Raw genomic sequence first — 22,098 nt, 5'->3', positions numbered from 1 at the left:
ACACCACTATATCCACTGTCGGCCGGATCTTCATCGCCGGAGGATATGAGTTCCAAATTAGTAGCTCTGGTACTAATCTGGTGCACACTTCTTTGCTTTCTCATCCTCCAATAATCTCTCCGCAACTCATTTCAATGTTTCGGCTTGTGGATTTTCATTGTTCAAAAATTTTACTCTGAAGAACAGTAGCAACACTCCTTTAGTGGAGGATTTCTTTCTTAGCATCAGTATAGGCAAATTCAGAACAAATTTCATGCCTCGAGGATCATCACTATCTTTTGCATTTGTTAATGCTTTGAAGTGTTGCTTGCCCCAGACGATTTCGCTCCAAATAATGCTTCCGGTCATCAGTAGTAATAGTAATTATGAGGGCACACGCTGAGGCATTACAAACTATTCATGGGATCAATGTCGGTGGGAGCAAATTGGGTTCCAGATGATAGTTACTACCATCTATGGCAGTGTGCATTAGTGCAGCAAAGGGCCTTCACTTCTGCAAGGCACTTTGTTCGGCTTCACTTCTGCGATATAATTGGTACGCTTTAGTCTCTTTATCTATGGCAAGTTCGGTATTGCCATTGATCCCCTTGACAAAACTGGCCTCCTTTTTATATTGATTTTGTTGTGGATTCTGATGATTCTGCTTTTGTGGGCATAGGCCCTTGAACTGATTCTGGAGGAAAAACTAAAGACTGCCATTTGAATGGCTGGAAAATTTTCAGATATTTGGAGAATCGGGTTTAGTATCAAGTACACATAAGCCGCAAGACTCGTATATTTATTTTTGTTGGTTCAATTATTGTATGTTTAGGACTTATTTGCATTTTGTCAGCTGTTGTGTGCTCAAGATGCAGGAAAACAAAAACAGTAGAAAATTGTGAGTGTTCACCTCTGCCTGTACATAAGAGGGGAAGTTCTCACAACAGATGCCCAAGGGAAGCGTAATAGGATTCTGAGTGCCTGACTTAAACCTCGGATAAATGATAACTTTTGCTGATATTCAGTTTGCTTTGATACAAAAATGATAGTTGACGAGGTTCTGCTAAGGGCTTGAAATTTGCAGTAGTGCAGCAAAGGGCCTCCTGATCAAACCCATGTAAGCACAGGTGATAAAGGCACTTTTTGGTTATGTTGTTCATGATTATTACAGGGCCCAATGATAAACAGAAAAATCTGATGTCTACTCCTGTGGTGTGGTGCTCTTGAGGCTCTTTGTGCGACACTAGCTATCATGATCTTGCTTTCAAGGGAACAAGTAAATGCAGCTGAGTGGGGAAATGATCTGCAAGAACAAAGGGACACTTGAACAGATTGTAGATCCTTCAACAAAGAGTCAGATCAATCCCAACTCTTAAGAAAATTTGCTGAGATAGCAGATAAATATCTGCAAGAAAATGGTGCTGATAAGCCTGATGTGCTGTGGTACTTGGATTATGCACTGCAACAAAAATCTATGCAAAGAGAGGACAGTGCAACTGATGCTTCAACCTTGTTACCCATTCCTAATATTCAACGTTTTGCATCTCTCAGCATGTTAGTGGAAAAGGATTATATCCCCATGTTAAGGGAGGACAGTACAAACATGTGGGCAATGGCAAGTGAAGTTCTTCCAATTGAGAGTTGATGATGCAAGATAATAGATATATATCATAGAGGTAAACGTACTTAAAAGCTTAGTTATCTTCTCCATAATCTGTAAATTTTTCCTTTTATCTGTATTTTTCTTTTGATCTTCTAAATTTTCTCTTGAAACCTATCTTAGCTTGGATAAAAACTGCTCGTGTTTGTAATAGCAGAATTGTACCATAAGCCATAAGTTCTATAATGTCAGAGCTTTTTTTTTTTCCTCCAGCAAAATATGCTTACTTTCCATGCCTTCGGACAATGCTTAAAATACATCAGAAGATAATTTCTCTGCTCAGGAAAATGTTGAGTTTCTTTCATGATCAAAAATGGATTGCTATAGAAAGGAATAAAGAATATATTCAAGATAGATAAATGCCGATAATTGAGTCTTCTTTTGAGAGAATATGAATTCCACCCACTAGCATTTCATTATCAGTCAAAAAATAAGGGCCTTCGTATCCTGAGAACTCTGTCAAAAGCAATACACACTAGTCTCTAGATGGCCTTAGCAAGTACACTTCTTCACCAATGGCGTGGGAGTATATTTTGCCCAATGATAAGGGGAAGAAAGTAACTTTATTTCTCTTTTTTCCATCATTGATAAGCTTATTCATGCCCCTTGCCACCTGTAGCCTGACTTAACTCCAAGCATACTTTCCCCTATTTAATTTATGCAAAGAAAATATCACCATCAAGTCAAGTGGCCTCTTGTAATCAAGCTTTTACTGAAAAGACAAAATCCATCTTCATCTACTGGAGGAAGTGAAGTGCATAAAGGAACGGCTACTGATTTTTTGGCTTATGACTATACTTTCTTTTTTAAGAACTATAGGCTTAGCTTATTGGTAGGGTGATTATTTGTTGTTGTTTACAAGTTCCTGTACTTGCCAAATTGATGAAAAATTATTACATGGAATCGTTGTATGTATAACAGCACACTAAATGTATGAGTTGTTGCCAAGTAGGAACAAAGTCCACTGGTATGATTATTCGGGGCTTGTTTTGCAGAAGCCTAGTCTCAACTCTGGATTAGCTTCAGCTTAATCCAATCTATCCTGAATTTTTTAGCTTTTCCAAATAGTTATTCTCTTTTCTTCTTTTGTAGTATTAGGTGACATAGAATTTGCTATTGGCTGTGACTAGAACCATTTCCATATCCATCAATTCTCAAATAATTAATATTGAAGCTGCTTGGTTGAAATGGATAAGTGGCAGGTCCCAAAATACTGGAAATTAGAAGGAATCGGCAATGAAAGCAGTCTTGCTAAGTTATTTCATGTACATATATAAGGAAATGTAAAATTACAAGATGAATCTGTCTGTACTACTTCCAGCTCAGATATAGCTAAACATACAATCTGAAAATTTCTCATCATCAAATGAAATAAGAGTTTCTTCTATTTGCTTTGATGATTTCTTGGAACATAATTCTGTTTATATGTTATATGTATGTATGTATTCGTTGAACAGCATCCACAGCTGATATGTGCACCATCTAACAAAATGAAAGAATTTCTCTGAAACATGCAATTAGCCTAAACCTCTGTATAGCTGCTAGATACACAAATTAGTTACATGTGTAAAACATTTCAGAGTCGACAACAAACCGGTGAAACACAGGAAGACAGAACCATGAATGCTTAGTGACCAGAGCCTTTCCTGCTAGGACCAGAAGCCATGGGGAACACTTGAGCCGATGCAGAAACTTGATGATCATCACTCAAATCCTTTGTAGACTTGGAAACAGAAGTTGCATCAACAGATACTGAACCGAGCCGAGCAGGAACAGGTTCCTGGTGGTGAGTATTTTTCTGACTTGGTGATGGTGATGATGATGATGAAAGGGGTCTGCCATTAGCAAGAGTTGGCTTTGAAAAGAGAAGCATCACCAGAACCACCATGAGAGCTATAGAGAAGCGACTCATTGTTGGTGTTGGTGGGATGTCTCTGCTTGACTCCAGCTCTTGTTAACTACCCTTGAAATATTCTTTTGTAGCAAAAAGAATGGAGGTGTTTTTTTTTCTTATTTTTCTTTTTTCTTTCTTTTGGCAAGCGCAAAGAATGGAGCAGAAAGAATTGATATGGAATCTCCAATTCATAAGGCACCGGCCTTTATGCAAGGGGATATAATAGTTTTGAATGGCAAAGAACGGAGAAGGGCTTTCGGAAAGTGGGACCTTTCAGAAGGAACATTTGACTAGAGAATTTTTTTTTTTTTTTAAATTGCTACGAGGTGTCTTCACAGCAAATTTTCACTTTCACATTGGGAGCTTTTCTTTTCTTTTCTTTTTTTTTTTTTTTTTCATTTATTTGATTATGCAAATGGCTTATTTACCCATTTTGGAAACCCTGTTTCCTGGAGCTTCAAGCTGAGACTTATGCTGCTTTCACATGTATCTACTAACCAGTTTTGTTTTGTTTTTAGTTTTTTTAAATTCTCTTCTTTGAAATAAAATAATTTATTTTTTTGAATTTATTGTGTAAATTAATGAAGCTATTAAAGGACAAAAATATAAAATATGTGTGCAAGAAAAATAAATAATTAGCCGCAAATCAAAGAGCACAATTAAACCTCTAGAGAGAAAAATTACGGCTAAATTCTAAATAGAAAATTCACTATTAAATTCTATATGCAAGTATAAACAAGAGATATTCAATGTTAGAAACAGAAATGGTGACCGTACAACACTATCTACCTTATTATTAATTGAAATATATACTAACTAATGATTAATTAAGTAGGAGAGAAAATAGTAATTAATATAACAAATACATTTCAATTAATATACCAAATACATTTCAATTAATAAAATGAATAATGTTGGACAATTACTAATCTAAGCGATTGTTATTAATATTTAGGGTGTAATCGAGCCGAGCCGAACCGAGTTTTGTAAAGCTCAAATTCGTTTATTAAAAAAGTTTGGAAGTTCGAGCTCGACTCGAACTCTAATATTTGATTCGAGTTCGGTTCGCGAATTAAATATTATAATCGAGCTCGACTCGTGAAAGACTCGTTCGATTTAATAACGAGTCTAATTCGAGTTCGAGCTCGAAAAGCTCGATTAAGAAGTTCGTTAATAAAACTCGAGCTCGAACTCGGAAAGCTCGATTAAGAAACTCGTTAAAAAAGCTCGAGACCGAGCTCAAAATTAAAAAGTTTGGTTTGAACTCAAGTTCAGGCTCGAGTTCGAATTAATAATTACATTTTAATCAGTTTTTAATCATCATTAATTTAAATAATATAAAAAAAAGAGAGTGTACATAAAAAAAATTACGTAACACAATTTATAACTAAAATAACACAAATAAATATAAATTTAATAACATAATAAAATTAGATTACACACAAAGTTTAATATCAAATGAATAAAGTTGATTCCAACTTTCAACAGTTGAAACAAGCTAATATAATTTAATTATCTTCATAATCATTTTCATGCTTGTTCAATTAGTTAAGTTGAATTTCAACTTCAACATCCATATAATTTTAATTAATTATTATTAATATACTTTGATAATTATTATCATCTTTTATATCGTATGTTTAATTATATACAAAAATTTTTTTATAATTATACTTTAATTTTAAAATGTATATAATTTTTACAACTCAATTTATCATGTAGTACTATAATTTTAAAGAATATTTATTATAATAATTAATATTAATTATTTGTGATTATACATTAATTTTATAGAATCTTATTATAATAATTATATACAAAAGATTGTTATAATTTAATTTTAAAAAATATTAATTATAATAATTAATCTTAATTATTTGTAATTTTCAATACTATAATTTTCAAGTATTTATAATAGTTTAAATTTTATAACTTTATAGTTATTTTTATTTTTTTAATAATATATGAACTTGTTCATAAATTTATTTAACGAATTGATTCATCAATTTATTTAAACAATATTACTCACGAGCCTATTTAACGAGTCTGCTCGTGAGCCTTCTCAACGAGCCAGCTCGCGAGCCTAAAAACGAGTCAGCTCGCGAGCCTTAACGAGCCGAATATTATGGAGTTCAAGCTCAGCTTGTTTAAGTGACGAGCCTCAAAATTGAGCTCGAGTTTGACTCGTTTAAAAAACGGGCCGAACTCGGTCGAGTTTTTATCGAGTCGAGTATCGAATAGCTCACGAATAGCTTGGCTCATTTACAGCCCTATTAATATTTCAAATACTAAAATATCCAAATGATTGTTAAGATATAAGATATAATAATATATTATGAATTATATACCGTATATTACATTTCACTGTTGAATTGACCTGGGTGTGGGGTGGGACCCCTCACTTGAAAGTGGGTTTGGAGTATATTCAATCCCCATAAAATTTTTTGAGTTTTTTTATTTTTTTTTATATTTTTAAGTATATAAATGTATAATATTTTTTTAATGTATTTTATTTTAAAAATCATACAAAAAGTTAATATGCGCAGAATTAAATTAGTAAATCACGTTAAAGTATTAATTTTTTTTTGTATTTATTTTTAAATTATGTGATTATTCGATTTTTAAGTATATAAATATATAATATTTTTTTAATGTATTATGTTTTAAAATTTACACAAAAAATTACAATCCACAGAATTAAATTAATAAATCACGGTAAATTTGTGTATTAATTTTTTTTTGTATTTATTTTTAAATTGTGTGATTGTTCGATTCTCAATAATTATTTCTCTCTCCATCCTTAATATAATAAAAAAAATAATTCTTCAAATATAAATATAAACACTAGTTAATTTCAATTGCAACAATCAAGAATAAGGAAATTACACCTTATTTTTTCCTTGCAACTTTTGTGTAAAAATTATCTGGAAAAAAAAAAGGCTTTTTAAAAGCTCTATACCCTCTCCCTCTTATATATCACATCCTCGAGCAAATAAATAAAAGATCAAGAGCTTGAGAAGTAAAATTTCATCCGCTTTTACTAGCTCCAACTAACACAAAGCAGTCTAACTCCTTTTATTGTATAATTATCACAATTCTAATATAGGTATATTAATAAAATATAATACCATTTGTGAATGGGGCATAGTATTCGTTAAAAAGAAACTGGGTTATTACGCTTGAAACTAATGGAGGGAGAACTTAAATATAATAACCCTAATTTAGAAAATATGTCCGTAACAAAAAAATATTAAATTTGAATTAGATCTAACTCACTTTAAAAAATTAACTAAGAAGAGAAGTGTCTCAAACTCTTATAAAGATACATTAATTCTAACAAAATAAAATAAAGCATAACTAATAAAAAAATTCAAAGAAAGTCGATGGGCGTACCACTTCGAATAACAAATTTGTTCTTGTTTTTGCAAGGAGAGAAGTGATAAAGATGAGTCATAACTGTCTTTTTACAAATGGGGAGGTGGAATTATTTCTATTCTTGATACCAATTTAATGGTAGGGAAGCAAGTAACATTAAATGTATTAAAAGAAATTAAAAAAAAAAAAATTCAATGGCCATTGCCTCATTGGAGATTATCAAACCTTCTCTTTAGATTCACACCTATCTCTCTTCCAAATTGTTTGCTGTGTATGGCAGCTATATATTATTCCATTTTCCTTCTTTTTGCAGTAATCTTTTCTCAATTTAATAACCCATACCAAAACCAACGGTGTCCCAAGCTAGATACTTAAAGGTAAGAGATCACAATATCTAAACAATGGGTATGAACCTTTTTCCTTGGAAACAAACAGGAATCTCAATTTTCTTGAATAAAAAGGAATTGCAAGAAAGAGTGGGAAAAGATCCATCTTTTGTGAATGGAATTGAACAAGGGCCAGTGGAAAGAATTCCTTGCAAAATAATAAAGAAATAAACAATGGTGTCTCAACTAATATAGAAAAATTATATAAAAGAGGGTGCGAGAGGCTCATGGCTTTGTTGACTTGCTGGATTCTTCTTGGTGTTTGTTTTGGGTTTTTGTGGATTTCAGTCAACTTCTCCACTCATCTCCCTGTCCGGAAAATAACATCTTTTCCGGCTGATCAGGTGGTTTGCATTTTAAGAGAAAATTACAATTTAATTCCTCTATTTTAAAATAATCTCATCTTCGTTATACTCTTATTTAAAAATTAAAATTTCAGAGAGACGATGATCCTTAGTCACCAGAGAATTTACAGACATACTTTGCCAACTAATTTAATGAGCAGTAGGCGATGTTGGATCTACTTGAAATGGGTATCTTTAGATGTTGGGTGAAGAGGAGATTTTCATGTTTAGGTGGAAGAAAATCTTGGACATGAGTTGCACATGGATGTGATGGTTACAAAAAACAAATAGTTTCAGCATATGGACAAGCTTCCAAAGATTCTACTTGTTTGGAAGCATTCACCTGCCTAATCTAAAGTCATTTTTTTAAGATACTTCTCGTGACCATCAATCTGCCAGCTCCAAGCTCTAGGTCTTGCTTTGAACTGCGAGGCACAGAGTGAGACTTATATGAGCTTTCTGGTCAATGATTCAAGCAGAAGTACTATAATTATAGAACAAGAACACTTATTGCCAGTCATAATTAAATCATGTCACTAATGCTATGACATATCAATCTTATCCATAATTATAAAATCTAAATTGGGTGGATTCATTTTAATTAAAAAAAATAATTTATTAATTGATTTAAATACTTTTAAGATTTTAAAAATAATTTTTTTAAAAAAATTTTGATGACTCGACAAACATATCAAGAGTAATATAAAAAGATATATATATTTTCAAGCGTATATATCAAACTAATGAATAAATGACATGTTAGTTAAATTATAGTAAATTTTGAAATAAAATTTAAATAAAAAAAATTCTATTGGATAAGTATGCAAATACTTTACAAGTAAGAAAGAATTTTCTGGCAAAAAATGACAGTTGATTAAAGGGTGGCGATCTCTTTAGCTTTCTAAAGCAAGAGGTTTCTCTTTTTTATTTTGCTTTTGAGTCATTCTCCTCTCATGTTTCCCTAGCAATTTTCCCACATCTATAGCTCTCCTCTTCACCCCATTCACCCCAAGTTTAGCTGTTGATGACTGCTGGGCCTCACGACTCCGGTACAAGGCCCAGCCCATGATAATGGTCCTAATCTAAAGGTTTTGGCGCCTCCTTCACAAGCCAGTCTGAACCCCCAGTTAGGAGGACGGGCCTCTTGCGGACCCCAATCCTTCCACACCAAGCCCGGCCCGGGACGTGACAGGAAAAAGGACAGTCGGTTCAGTCACCTCGCAGTCTTGTCTGCACGCGCGTCGAGGGGAATTAAATGGCCGTCTGCCATAGAGAAGGCATCTGACAGTTTCGTACATATGGACCTGTATGACAGAGACAAGTGACACTGTAGCAGAGAGACCGCTAGACATCACTAGTAGGCAAAAAGAAAGGAATAAAGAGGAGATGACACCTTCTCCTCAACCCAAGCTGATGCAACCATTATAAACCTTTTTTTTTTTTTATCTCAGATGATCAGTTGTTATATAATAATTTTCATATTTTTTTGTATTTTGTTTTGCAATTGGAAGTTTTTGAAGAGATGGTGGCTTTTGGGAGATATGTTGTTGTAGTTATTGTACATATTGGTCTTAAGAGAAATGAAGAGATGAGAAAAGGAAAAAAAAATATTTTTATATAATTTCTCTTTTAGACATTAAATTAATAGAGAAGAGAAAAAAAAAAAAAGATAGCCTAACCCTAAAATAATGCTCTCTTTAAGAAATTAGAGAGAGGCTTTTCTCTTATTCTTCGCCTCCGCTTTTAGGTTTTTTTTTTAATCTTACAATCTATTATAAAAGTCTGCATAACCAAATAGAGAAACGGTTTTTTTATCCAACGTTGGATGTTTATTCTTTCTTCGGGATGCTAATAATGCTGATTGATTGTTTGGGTTGCTCCAATCTCTAATCAGCTTTGCCATATTTTATTGTTTGTTTGGCTTGCTATGGTGTTTTGTGCTCACCTCTCTTCTTTACCCCTACTCTTTATTGGATCTTGGGTGGCTTAGAGAAGTTTATTCTTTTTTTACCTACTTGCAACCCTAATTTTGTGTAATAAAGCTTCTTTGGACGATTGAAAGGGGCTCGGCTGTATTGTGTTCTTTGCCAGGACCTTATTCCCTAATCATAAACGGATACTAGTTTTAAAATTTATTTTTCTTAGGTAATTGGATTGTACAGATTTGAGCTAGCTAGGGTCTTAAGACTTTTCTTACACCTTGTTTTGTAATTTTAAGTCTTTTTTTAGATTTTTTATGTAAAATATTTTTCTATAAATTAGCACAAACTACAGATAAATAAACATCGATTGCTCTAAAATACTTAGTAATGGATATTACTTAGTCACCATAACTCTTGATACAATTATTAGTTAGTGATATATTTTTTTTCTGAAATAATTAGTTTGTGGTAGTTGATAACTTTCTATAGCACAAAAATAAAATATGATTTTTTTGTTAATTTCCTAAAACGCAATGCCTATTTTCAACGTGTAAATCTAAATTCATATTTTTTATAAGGAAATTTATTATCGATTTTGAAAAACAACTAACTTTAAGTAATGTTAGTTGAGATTTCAGAATAAATTAAATAATTTTTTAAATAGAGAACAGAAGAGTTAAATTTTAAACCTTATCTATCCATTTCATTTAATCAAGTCAGATTATACAATTAAATAAGTTAATTAAACATTGAAAGTATGTTTTTTTTTTATACAAGCTAACATGCTAATATTAATTTTATAAAAATTTATAACTAAATAATATAAATCAATATTTATTAAAAATTATATATATTAATATTAAAATTTATATTTTCCCTTCCAAATAAAAACATTTTACAGTTATAATCATATTATTAAAAAAAATGTAGTTAATAAATTTTTGTTTTTTTCTTAATATATTAATTTTTAAAATTAATAATTTTTTATTTTTTCTAATATATATTAAATAGAGATATATTGGAAAAATAATAATTCATTGCTATTTAAAAAAGAAAAGTGGCTTATTGAAAGAAATGAAAATAGAAACTAAGTGTATCATTATGAAAAAAGACAGTAGACTCAGAGCTAAGTTATCCTCTGGCCCAACAATTCAGGTCTAAGGTCTTACTTCTCTCTTTTCATTGGCCCAACAAAAAGCTGCAAGGTCCTTATTTTTTTTATTTTTTTTTTCTATATGCTTTCGATAGTATATAAGGGTAAATATTACTTTATTTAAAAAAAATGAAAAACAAAAAGTATATGCATGTTAATTTGGCTACTACTGAAAAATGCATTATTATTATTGTAAAATGATTTCAGAATACTTATTTAGTTTTTTTATAAATAATTTATTATTTAAAATTTATTAATTTAATTAATTTAAATTTATATTGAATAAATTTATTAAAAAAATAAAATATTTTTAATTTTGAGAAAAGAGATTTTTATTATTCTATTTTATTTCGATATGAATATTCGGTCAGTTCAGTTTGAAATTAAAAATTAAAATTTTAATATTTATAAAAATCAAATTAAATTAATTTTAATTAAAAATTGAATTAAATCAAACTGATTTGATTCGATTCAATTTGATTCGATTTGATAAAATTTGAATTTTTAATTTTTATACTTTATTTTTAATATTTTAAAATTTAATTAAAATATTTTAAGCGATATAATCTCTTTATATTATTGAAAATAATATACTATTATGGTTTAATTTGATTTTTTAAAATTTTTTTTATTAAAATCGAACCGAATCAAAATAATTGAAAATTTTAAAATTAAAAATCAAAATGAACCGAAATAAATAAAAAATCAAACTAAAATTTTAAATTAATTTAATTCGATCGATTTTTTGATTTGAATCGTATGTTCCTGACCCTACATATATTTAATATAGTTTTTTAAATAAAAATTTCATGTTTTATAGCGTTACTATTTCATATTTAATGATTATTGGCGGAACTAAGTATATATTTATGCTATATATACTATTTTAATTTTTTGGGCCTATTACTTTAAATTTAAGACTGCTGCGGTTCTTTATTCTTTCATTTTCATTTTAATTAAAATCAATATATAATTGTTTTAAATATTTAAAATTTACAGAAATAATTATTTATTATTAAAAAATTAATATTATAATTCTTAGAATATATTTTGTTTTAAATATAAAGGCCGTACCTATTTAACTTTAAAAAAAATGAAATGAGTTTATTTGACTCAAATAAAAAGCATAGAGATAAATATAAATTTATTTTAAATACATAACTTTATAAAAAGATTATATCTATAGTTTAGAATCTAATACTTACGAAGTTCGTTTCTAGCGTCTTTCTTATTTTAAATAGAGAAATATTCTTTTTTTTTGCTATTAGGGCTCCGTCCCTCTAAATTTTTTTGTTGAAGTTGATATGGTCCTTCAAAGGCTAGAAAAGAGAAAAGTTCAAAGTTCGGCCATGCCTCTCTTTCTAGTCGACTATACATTGTTATGCTCTTTACATCTATTAGCTTGGATCTTTCTTCAATTTCCTTAGAGTTGCTGGGATGCTTTTGTTACTGAATCTCCTCATGCATGGCTGTACGTGTACCATCCGTTGCCTTCTTTTCCCTGGAAACTTAACTCGTGCTTTTTCCTAGCTGGACACGGGTCTGAATGATGGCAACGCGTCTTGCTTCTAATCTGTGCTAAAAATATATTTACTCATACGTAGATTTAGATTAAGAGAAGGTATGACTTCTGAATAAACAAAGATTTGTAGATGATTAGTAAAATGATAAATTTTATTTAAAAAAAAAAAGTAAAACGACAACTAAGCCTTAACACTGATATTTCTATGGAAAATTACCAGTACTACAACTTTCTTAAGCATTTTCATCATTTTCCTTCTCTTCCACTCCTTTCACACGTCGCAGGAAAATCTCGCTGATAAACTGAGTAATATTCTGATCAGAAGAACCACCATCCGCCACCACTTTCTTGGCCGCCTCCTTCAACTCCAACGCCCTTTTCTTCATCTCTTTTGCTTCTGCTCCATCAGTCACCTCAAAAATGCACCTTTCAACCTCTCCGGCGCTTGCAACCTCATCTTCGGCTTTCACCCTAATGCCAATCTTCAGAACATCAACCAAAAACTTAGCAACTGTTGGTTGATCTGTCCACCCCGGATAAGCAACGACAGGTACCCCTGCTACCACCGTCTCCAGCGCGGAGTTCCACCCACAATGTGTAATGAAGCAAGCCACAGCTTGGTGCAGTAACACCTTCTCTTGTGGGCACCATGTCACTACCAAGCCCTTCTCCTTGGTCTCCTCCTTGAACTTAGCCGGCAATTCACCACCTTTCTTCTCAGAATTTTTCTCTGCAGTCCTAATCACCCAAAGAAATGGTTTGTTGCTGTTTTTTAATCCCATGGCTAGGTCATCCATTTGTTTTTGTGACAACACGCTTATGCTGCCAAATGAAATGTAAATGACCGACGATGGTGGTTTCTTGTCAAGCCACTCTATGCAAGAATTTTCAGCATCCCATATATCAACACTGCCAATAGTCTTCTCTTCTTCTCCTAACAGAAATGGTGACACCAAAGGCCCAATGGGATAAATAGGATGGAGAACACCCATGAAACTCACTGCCTCCTTCTCCATTTCAGCAAAAGAATTCACCAAAACCCATTTTATTTTATCCAAATTTTGGAAAAAATGAGATAATGTTTCACGGAATATGGGAGGACTTGATGGCAAGATGAAGGAAGGAAGATCTTTTACCTGTAAAACTGACACTGCAGGCAACTCTAAAGATTTATCTGGGTTCTCATCAATGGCAGGAAACAAATTGAAATTCTTGAAGTAAAGATAGTAAACAGATAAGACAGTGCATGCTTGGATCCAAAGCACAGCACAAGGGATACCATATTCAGCAGCAATATCTGCGACCCATGGCATAAAAGGATTACAGATAATGCAAGAAAATTTATTGTCCTGTGCTATGAAATCAGCTACGAGAGTTGACAGAGTCTTGGCTCCTGTTGTCCTCAGCGACTTGATGAACGAATCAACGTCTTTGTTGCGATCAAATTCCAGACTGAGGCCATCAGAGAAGAACACAAGACTAATTCCAGGGGGTTTAGGAGCTGTGTTCTGGGCAGCAGCGGCAGCATGCAAATTGTTGGTGAAGGCTCTGGTCGACTTGAGCATCCGGTGGCTTGACACATGGTTGTTGGTGGCAATTGTGACATTAATGCCTTTTGAAACAAGGCGTTGAGCAAGCCTAAGCATAGGATTCAAGTGGCCCTGCAAGGTTACTGTAACCAGAAGAAAATGTTTTTTTTGAGCCACCATTTTCTCTTTTCCGATGATCTCTCGAGCTAGAAGAAAAAGAAAACTGTAAGGAAGTTACAACTGCTCAGAAGTCAGATTCCCTAGTGAGATTTATTGGCTATTTTAAAGTTGATTGCAGTTACTGTCTTCTAAAAGGACAACGCGATGATTTGGATTTTGTCCGTGGATATTCCTAGCTCTAAATCAAGACAAGTGCAGTTGATGAGAGCAGCTGCCTTCGTGTAATGCTTCCAACTGCACCTTCTGTTTTACAATTTTTTTCTTTTTTTAGCAATGAATTGATATCACGGAGACTCAAATCTGGATCTATCAGATAAATAATATTCCACATCAACTCAATGAGATGATACTCGATAATGTTCCTATTTAATTCTGATCCAGTGCTATAAAAATATCCCGAGCAGCATAGAATTGGGTAAATTAGTTTTCTTATTTAGAATAAAAAATTTTATTTATTTTTAAATTTACAAAAATTTGATTTTTTTTAAAAATAAAATTATATATATTACAAAAATTTATTTAAATTCTTTTTTTAAAAAATGAGCCATGCCAATTTGGACTGGGAATTTATTTTTATTATTATTATTCCAATTTGGACTGGGAATTTCCTTTTCTTTGTTCCCAGTTTTCTCCAATATTGTTTTTTTTTTTCTTTATTGCTTCTCCTTCAAGTCAAGAACCTCCCTGGTAGGTTCCTGCAGAATACACCTGAACTTTGCATGCGTGTCTTCATTTGGTCAAACAAAGATTATCTCTTTTGCAATTATAAATATCACACTCTAGCTAACTTCACCAAATCCAACCCATCTAACCTACTTCTCTCTCTCCCTGCTATTTTCTTTTTCTTCATATTTTCCCTTTCTCTCCATGGCAGACTTTCTCAGGAAATCTTTAATTTTCTTTCTGATTCTTGGGCTGTTAAATTCGGCGACCGAAGCTGGTCGTTCCATGAATACTTCGAAGACGAGAGACTCTGCCACCAGTAGAGTGATTAAAGGTTTCTTGGATGGATTCTCTTTGGGAGCAATTAAGCAGTCTGGGCCAAGTCCTGGGGTTGGACACAAGTACGTCGACAGCCAAACCCTCGGAGGAATCAAGAATTCGGGTCCCAGCTCTGGTGAAGGACACAACGCTGTTACTGGCACCCACCTGTGACCGCAGCCTATCTCCCAACTCTCCCTTCAATTTTTTCCCATCTCAACAGAAACACATTCCTTTTTTTTTTTTTTTTTTTTAATATAAATCGGATTTTACTTGTGCATTCTTTGATATATACAAGAAGATATACATGGAATATTAATTTATTTCATTTTTTTCTCTTGAATTTTTATGTAAGAACGACATTAAGCAGGTCTGTAATTTTTTTTCACTGGTTAATTTTTATATATTTTAGAGAAATTATAAAATTATAAATATTTAAAAATTATTTTTCGTGAAATAAAGAGATGTAATATACAAAATTGAATTAATAAATTACAGATGTAATGAATTTTATGTAATTTTAGATAGGGTCTATAATAATTTTATGTAATATAATTTCTTTTGATTAATTGCTATACCTTCGATAATGTGTAAGAAATTTCAGAATTGTTATATGATTATGCATACTACTCCTCTCACTATGCCATATACGGCAAAGATGACCCAACTAAAAATGGTAACTTAATTTGAAACGCAATTCGTCTGGAGGACTTCACGTCACGTTTCCTTGCATTTCTACAATTACTCTTGACTAAATTCGTTCATTTTCAAAGTCACGTGTTGGAATTGTGCAATTGAATTTCACATATTACATGCAAACCAAGACCCGGAATTGAAAAACACTGCCGGTTAGAATGTAAATCGGTGAAAATCGTCATATTTAAATTTATCAAACTCGATTATATATTATTTAAATTTATTTTATTAATAATAAATCGAATTAAATATCTAAAAATATTGAATTGGTTGCTCACCATATATAAAATAATTAAAAAGTTAGAAATTACGTTTAAGATTATAAGTGAGATATTATATTAAAATTAAATTTATATAATTATTAAATCAAATATTTATATCACTCGTTTATTTTTAATCGGATGAAAGTGACAATCTAATCTCCTTTAATAGTTGATTCCCTCGTTATGTACTTATCAATCGCCATTACAATTACTCTCTTTTTCATTGCAACACATATTTTCTAATTTTCTTTTACAATAATATTTAATTAATTGATAATTTTATTATTTAAAATTTGATTTTGAAGATAAGAGGATAATTTTATTATTTAAATTGATTTTATAGTTAGTTACAAAATATTAAAGGATATAATAAAAATATAATAAGATTACAATGATATAAATTAAAGGATAATTTTATTATTTCAATTACTGTTGAATTTTTCTAAGAAAAATGAAAAAAATGCTTAAATTAATCTAAATACAACTAAATTAATTTTAGAATAAAGATTCATTAAAATAACATGTTGAAATATTAGATAAATATAATATTAATTGAATTCATGCAATATAAGAAAATATAATATTAAATAAAAATAATAAATTTATTTGATGAAAAAGTAAGAGAGTAATTTATTTTATATGGTAATGCTATATTTTAATATATTGTGTATATTTATAATGTTTATTAGTGTATATAGTGTGCAAATATCAATCCAATTAATTAAAAAATTAGATTAAATTATCTCAATTTATATATAAGGCGGCTGAAATTAAACTGTGATGGATTATTCTGCACAAAAAAGAAGGTGAGGTGGCTGACATCTACAATAGTCACTTTGACTCTCAAGTTAATAAATTGAAAAAAATAATGAATATAAAAAATTGTTTACAATTCAAAAATAATTATATAAGAATTGCTTACTTTTGTCACTGCGATATACTATAAAAAGATGGAGTTAACTATAATATTTCATAAAAATCCGACTAATACCGATTAATTGATAAGTATACCCACGGCTAATTGATTAGAGATCCCATGATTATAGGTGTAATGAGAATATATTGGATTATATCCGCTAACGGTAACTTAATGTGAAGACTCGATCTGCTCAGGAATGGGCAAGTCTCGATAAAGAATCGAGTGCCACGGTGTTCAGGTCTTCTTTGCCACAGGTGAAACCGTGTATCAGCTTATAAGATCGGTGTCACGTGATCCTATCCTATGGTGATAATTCATGGCTTATTTTGGGTGATTGTCGTGTACATCAGAGGTCCTCGTTGGTCCTTGATTCTTCAAATTAGAAGGTGATATTTGTCTTTACGATCTGAGACACGTGGCTTATTTAGATTGCCTTCTATGCTCGCACCTCTTTGCCTGCTCCTGCCCATAAATAATAATTGCCTTGTAGCTATGAAATAAATTAAAAACTGAACTTGACACCTGATCATGATAACGACTTGAGAATCTTATTAATCAAGACTGATACCCTCCTAGTGGCCTGGTCGTGAGATGTGTCATGGTCCTAGAGTGTAAATCACACCAACTGTCCCAAATCGATTTGGAACCGTACAGCCTTTGTAATACCCGGCTAGATTCAGACATCGAAATTCCTACCGTCCGGTGGAATTCGAGAATGTCAGAGGTATCTATAAGGGTAAGAGAAAGGTTTGCTTAACTGTTTTAAGTATTTTAAACGTGTAGAATGGAAAAGGACTTGAGTTTTGAAGAGAAAAGACCAAGGGAACAAAGTGTGGGTTCGGCCGCCGAAGGTAAAGTTCGGCCGCCGAAAGTGCCTTAGGTTTGGCCCCCGAAACTCCATGTTCGGCCGCTGAACGTTGCATGATTTTGCATGCAGGTTTGGCCGCCGAAGCTGAGGCGGTCAGTCGCCTATAAGGACCCCTCAGTCGGTGAAATGGATCAGATTAGCTTCCTTTTCACTTCCAGAGGTGAGTTCATGTTCCCCTTGGAAGGTTTTCATGTTTTTTCATCAAATCTTTCAAAGTTAGTAAGTTTTATATTGTTTTTGGAAGGTTTTGTACTTTGAGCAAAGTTTGGGAAAGTTTGGAGCTTAGATCCTCCATAGCTTAGCCTTTGTTCTATAAGAGGTAAGGGTTGATCCTTCGTTTTTATGATGTTTTATATGAGTTTTATGAAGGGAAAAGAGAGTTTATGGGTAGATATGCATGTTTAGAGTTTTTTGGTGTTTTCTTGGTAAAAGCATGTATATGTGTTGTTTTGTAGTGTTTGTTGGGGTTTTAAGGTAGTTTTGGGCCCCTTTGTGCATATACTAGAGTATATGTATGGTAAGGAGTTGAGCTTTGCATGTTGTGAGAGTTTGGAGGATTGAGAGGTGAGGTTGTGCACGAAGCTGAGTTCTGGATGAACTCAGGTTCGGCAGCCGAAGGAGGATTCGGCCGCCGAACGTGCTGAGGAGGTGGCTTCGGCTGCCTAAGCTTGCTTGAGCTTGTCCCCGAAAGTTTGGACTTTCGGCTCTGGAGGAGAGGTTCGGCCGCCGAAGGTGCCGCCGAACATGCCCGACTTTCGTCTCTGGAGGAGACATTCGGCCGCCGAAGGTGCTGCCGAAGGTGCCCTGTCCAGCCTTCCTTTACTTGTTTTGCATGCATGTTTTGAGGTGTTCTAGAGGGATTTTGGGGAGTTGTGTATCAGTTGCATAGAGTATGTTTGGTGCCTCATTTGTGTCCTCCATTGTAGGATTGGACCCGAGGAACCGAGGTGTTTAGCAGTAGTAGCTGCGTCAGAGATAGAGGTAACCCAAAGTTAGCCAAGCAGTGGCTACAGGTGAGTGGAACTAAACTTGATATTTTAACTTGAGAAATGACACGGTTCTAGCATGATCCATGCATCATAAAATGCCATGTTATGTATTAGGTTGTGTTGCATTAGACTTCACGAATATGATGCATTGCATAAGATGATATTTGTGTGGATGAATGTTGGATGATCCTTAGCCCTTGATATGAGCAGAGATACTATGAGGTCAGATGAGATATGGCATGAGGTAGCCATACCAGGTCGCTCCTAGATAGTCCAGGTCGCTCCTGGTACTATGAGTTAGACAGTCAGCCTGTCAGATCAGATAGAGAAGTCCAGGTGAGGCCTAATCGCCCCTGGCACAGTTGGACAGGTCATGATATGAGTCAGTTAAGAGAAGTCCAGGTGAGGCCTAATCGCCCCTGGCGCAGTTGGACATACTACTATGTATGTAGAGGGCTGTGGTGACAAGTTCATCCTTGAGATGATATGTTTGTGATGTGATGCATTTCATGAAAACATGTAATTAATGAATTGTTTTATTGTTCCTCCTCACTGGGCTATAGAGCTCATCCCACTCTAACCCTAGTTTTGCAGGTTTCGAGATAGCTATGGGCAGTCAGAGTCAGCAAGAGTAAAGAGTACAGTTCTGCGTGAATGTATGTTTGTAATAGCGTAGTGGACATGATGTAATTAAAAGATTAGTTATAATATAATGTATAGATATGTACTGTCATTTACTGGATAGACCTGTGCTTTCCCTAGTGTCTTTGCTGTAGTGTGGTGTATGATTAATCCCTTGTACATGAATCCTGTTTTACGTTTCTTGATGAGAAATGTGTGTATCAGGCTTAATGTATGGCTTTGATGAGATACCAGTGGATTGTGTTACAGATTAAAAGGGTTTCAATCCCTTAACCCACAGCAGAGAGTAGTCACTGGTATAGGCCCTGAGGACCATTTTAGATTGGCATATCTGAGTAGCAGTAGTTAAGCCTGGAGAGTTTTACAGGATTGTTGAGTATTTTTGATCATGTATGGGATTTATCAGGTACACAGAGAGTATAGTCGGCTTGCTACGGGTCCCGGTGGCCTTAAGCCGATCTGGATCCTAGTGCCAGTGATGGTTCGGACTGTTACAGAGGGGTACCGGTTTCCGGACTGTTACAGCCTTAGTTCAGTCTGTTGAACTAAGTCAACTTCTATCCGGACTGAACGCACGCTATCCTTACTTTCTTCTTACTCGCCCTGCTGATTAGCCTAGTCTAAGATCTTATCCAGCGCTCGACCAAAATTGATTTGAGCGATATAGTAACCTCTTGGTGAGTTTCTGAGCTTTCTCTTGCCTCAACTAGCCCTTGTGAGTTTTCAGATATTTTTCAACTCTGGCGAGCTTTTGGACATTCTCTAACTCTGGCGAGCCCTGATAAGCTTTCGCCCCCTGACGAGCTTTCGGGCATTTTCTAGCACTAGCGAGCTTTCAGATATTTTCTCGCTCCAACAGCCCTGATAAGCTTCTGTGTATTTTCTCGCCTTAGCTAGCTCTAGCGAGCTTCTAGGTATTTCCTTTCTTGCAAACTTAACTTGCTCGTTTAGCAGCCCGTCCCGCCAGAGCCAACTTCTTAGCAGCTTGTCTTGCCTTTGCAAATCGTCAAAAAGTCTCGCCTGCCTATAATGGGCCTTTTGCAAGAAGCTTTGGATTTCTAGGGGTGATTATAAGAGTAGTGACAAATGCCTTGGAGACTTTTTGCAAAACGAGACCATAGTCGGTCGCATGGCTTAGATAACGCCCGCCTTGTGGTCTTCTAGAAAATGCCTTGTAAACTTTTTGTGAAGCAAGACTAATACCCATATTATGGCTTGACAGAACCTGCCTTGTAGCTTGGTATCAAATATCTTATATAGCAGGACTAACACCCAGATTAGGTATCTTGATAGATACTCGCTTTGTGGCCTTGTATAAGATATCTTATTTAGCGGGACTAATACTCAGATTAGGTGGCCTGACGGATACCCGCCTTGTGGCCTAATGTAATACCCGGCTAGACTCCGGTATCGAGATTCCTACCGTCCGGTGGAATCTCGAATGTCGGAAACCTCTAGAAGGGTAAAATCATGTTTTCATAAAATGTTTTAATGTATTTTATGGTTTTAAGCAAGAAAGAAATTGAGTTTTTAATGAAAAAGACTATGGAGGCATTCCCAGGTTCGGCCGCCGAACATTGGATAGTTTAGAGGGGCAAGTTAGGCTTCCAAAAGTAGCAAAGGTTCGGCCGCCGAACCTCATGTTCGACCGCCGAACTTGCATGAGTTTTGGAGGCACTTTAGGCTGCCGAAGGGTGGTCTGGCCAGCCCCTATATAAGGGCTCCATGGCCGAAACGGGCCAGCTTTCTCCCCATTTTCGGCCAACGGAGAGTCCATGCTCTCCCATGGTCGTTTCTGATGTTTTTTCTCTAATCTTTCGAGTTTTAACAAGTTTTATCTTGGTTTGAAGATATTTGAGCAAAAGGAGTGAAGTTGGTGACTTGGAGACCCAAGGAGCGAGATCTCCCCCATCTCCGAGTTGGATCGTCTACGAGTAGATCCATACTTCTTTTCATGTTTTAGTTGAGTTTCATGAAGTTCCTTGGGGTAGAAATGCATGTGTAGGTTTATGTTGAGTTTTTGGGTTTATGTTGTGTTTATGGACAATGTGGGTTGTATGTGTATGTTTGATGTGCTTTGGTTGGGGTTTAAGTTAGTTTGAGACCCCTATGTGCTTGTTGGCTTGAGTTTGCATGTTGTAGAATAGGTAAATGCATGATTGAATGGATTGGGAGGCTTTTGTGCATGAAAGAGGCTGAGTTCTGCCCTTTGGAAGAACTCAGGTTCGGCAGCTGAAGGGACTTTCGGCCGCCGAACCTGCCTGTGGAGGCAAGCCTTTGGCTGCCGAACCCTGCCCCCGAAAGATGACTTTTGGCTCTGGAAGGGAGTTTCGGCCGCCGAAGGTGCATGACTTTCGGCTCTGGAGGGACTTTCGGCCGTCGAACCTGCCGCCGAAAGTGCCTTGTCCAGCCTTCCTTTGCATGTTTTTCTATAAATGTTTTGTGATATTTTAGGAGGTTTTTGGGTAGATGTTTAGAGTTATGTTGAGTTTGTTTGGCACCTCATTTGAGTCCACCTGTGTAGGATCGGACCCGAGGACCCGAGGACCCGAGGAGCCCAGCAGTGATAGCTGCTTCAGAGTTAGATCAGAGTCAGCCAGAGGTGAGTAGAACTAAACTATAATCTAAAATAATAAAGTTTTGAGCATATTCATGCATCACGAATGCCATGATATATTTAGGGTTGTTGCATTAGAATCTCACGAATATGATGCATTGCATTCTATGTTGTTGATGTGGATGGATGTTGGATGAACCATTAGCCCTCAATATGATATGATGATTAATGAAAGTCCA

At 34.2% G+C, this 22,098-nt stretch overlaps 1 protein-coding gene and 1 pseudogene across 1 annotated transcript; one reads left to right on the top strand and one right to left on the bottom strand.

Annotated features, from left to right (window-relative positions):
- Nucleotides 1-408: 408 nt before the first annotated feature.
- Nucleotides 409-4,096, top strand: LOC110629423 (annotated as a pseudogene).
- An 8,372-nt stretch (nt 4,097-12,468) lies between these two features.
- LOC110629284 (UDP-glycosyltransferase 84B2) lies at nt 12,469-14,195 on the bottom strand. The gene has a single exon (XM_021776192.2). It carries the CDS (start codon nt 13,942-13,944, stop codon nt 12,469-12,471), a length of 1,476 nt encoding a protein of 491 aa, XP_021631884.1. The 5' UTR covers nt 13,945-14,195.
- Between the last annotated feature and the right edge of the window lie 7,903 nt (nt 14,196-22,098).

The sequence above is a fragment of the Manihot esculenta genome, chromosome 13, assembly GCF_001659605.2.
Source record: "Manihot esculenta cultivar AM560-2 chromosome 13, M.esculenta_v8, whole genome shotgun sequence".
Classification (NCBI taxonomy): domain Eukaryota; kingdom Viridiplantae; phylum Streptophyta; class Magnoliopsida; order Malpighiales; family Euphorbiaceae; genus Manihot; species Manihot esculenta.
The sequence above is the reverse complement of the archived record's forward strand: the minus strand, read 5'-3'. Positions and strand labels throughout refer to the sequence as shown.